This window comes from Sinocyclocheilus grahami, unplaced genomic scaffold (genome assembly GCF_001515645.1).
Source record: "Sinocyclocheilus grahami isolate Dianchi unplaced genomic scaffold, SAMN03320097.WGS_v1.1 scaffold9343.1, whole genome shotgun sequence".
In the NCBI taxonomy this organism is placed as follows: Eukaryota; Metazoa; Chordata; class Actinopteri; order Cypriniformes; family Cyprinidae; genus Sinocyclocheilus; species Sinocyclocheilus grahami.
In genome coordinates, this window is record NW_015512557.1 from 1 (window position 1) to 1227 (window position 1227).

At 42.0% G+C, this 1227-nt stretch overlaps 1 protein-coding gene across 1 annotated transcript in view; it reads right to left on the reverse strand.

The window, feature by feature from the left end:
• Window positions 1-4: 4 nt before the first annotated feature.
• Window positions 5-1227, reverse strand: part of LOC107578223 (ATP-dependent 6-phosphofructokinase, platelet type-like) — a gene marked incomplete at its 3' end in the record, with an annotated part of 6870 nt that continues 5647 nt past the window's right edge. The window contains exon 5 of the mRNA XM_016264199.1: window positions 5-445. Within this exon, the coding sequence (XP_016119685.1) occupies window positions 5-445 (441 nt within the window). The remainder of the gene's footprint in view (window positions 446-1227) is intronic.

Consider the following 1227-nt stretch of genomic DNA (forward strand, 5'->3'; position numbering starts at 1 on the left):
CACTTTCAAACCAAGTATCTTTCTGTTGGCCAATTTGAACTTGAATATGAAATCTGTTGCGCAATCTTTCACTCTCGTGCGAAATTCTCAATTGTGACTGGATTTCGTCCGCGAAAATTCCCTGAACAATGGTAAATGTGACCGCAGCTTTAAGTTGCTGCTGCTGCTGGTAGCCTAGTCTGACATGATTGGCTGGTAAACATAAGGCAGAGCCTCTGTGATTGGCTTGTAAAGAGAAGACAGAGCCTCTGATGTGATTGGCTGGTGGGTGGCGCCCTCCAGCCTCACTTACATCAGTGATAGCGTTCAGAGCCGTGTCTGCACCAATGCTGAGATCTGAGCCGGGCACATTGTTGGAGACTGTGGCCGGCACCATGACCATTGGCACACACAACTCATCATAAGTCCCACGGGCTGCTAACAACTCCATGATCCCCAGGAAGGCCTGCAGGGCAGGGCAGAGCCGGGGGTTTAGTGAACCGCCACCGGTGCTGGGAATGGGGATGGAATGAGTGAGACAGACGAGGAAGGAACCGAGTGGAAAGCCAAGGCCATCACGACGGAGAGCATGAGATAGAGGATCCACTCCGTACACACACTTCAAATTGAAACACTAGCGTAAAATACATACACACACATCCTGATGACGTCTGTATAGAAAGAGAGAAGATGAGCCTGAACTCAAAGCATGAGATGCCATTCAAAGCTATTCTGGAATTGTGGGTCATTGCTCAGTCTTTAATGGCACCGTTTGTCATCTCAGCTGTGTGAATGTTAACGTCCTTCATTCAAACGGCTGAAAGATGAACCGGTGCCTGCTAAGAAGGTGATTTTTTTCTGCACCATTTTTCAATGATTTTGGATGTTCACTATGAAAAGAACAGGAGCACATGAAGCTTTAGATGATGCTGCATAGGAAAACATGATGGAGAGGGCAGGCAAGTTAACAACACAGTATCAGTTACTTTTTAAATTAAGAATTAAAATTGTTTTATAAAACTAAATGGACAGACATCAAGGTGCAAAATGATTGATATAGTTTACAAATTAAAATATAAATATCAAATAATGTTTTTAATGTTATAATACCTATGGGTAACACTTTACAATAACCTTTCTTAGTTAACCTTAATTAACTAGCATTAACTAACAATGAGCAATACATTTGTTTCAGTATTTATGAATCTTTGTTAATGTTAGTTAATTAAAATACACCTCTTAGTTCAT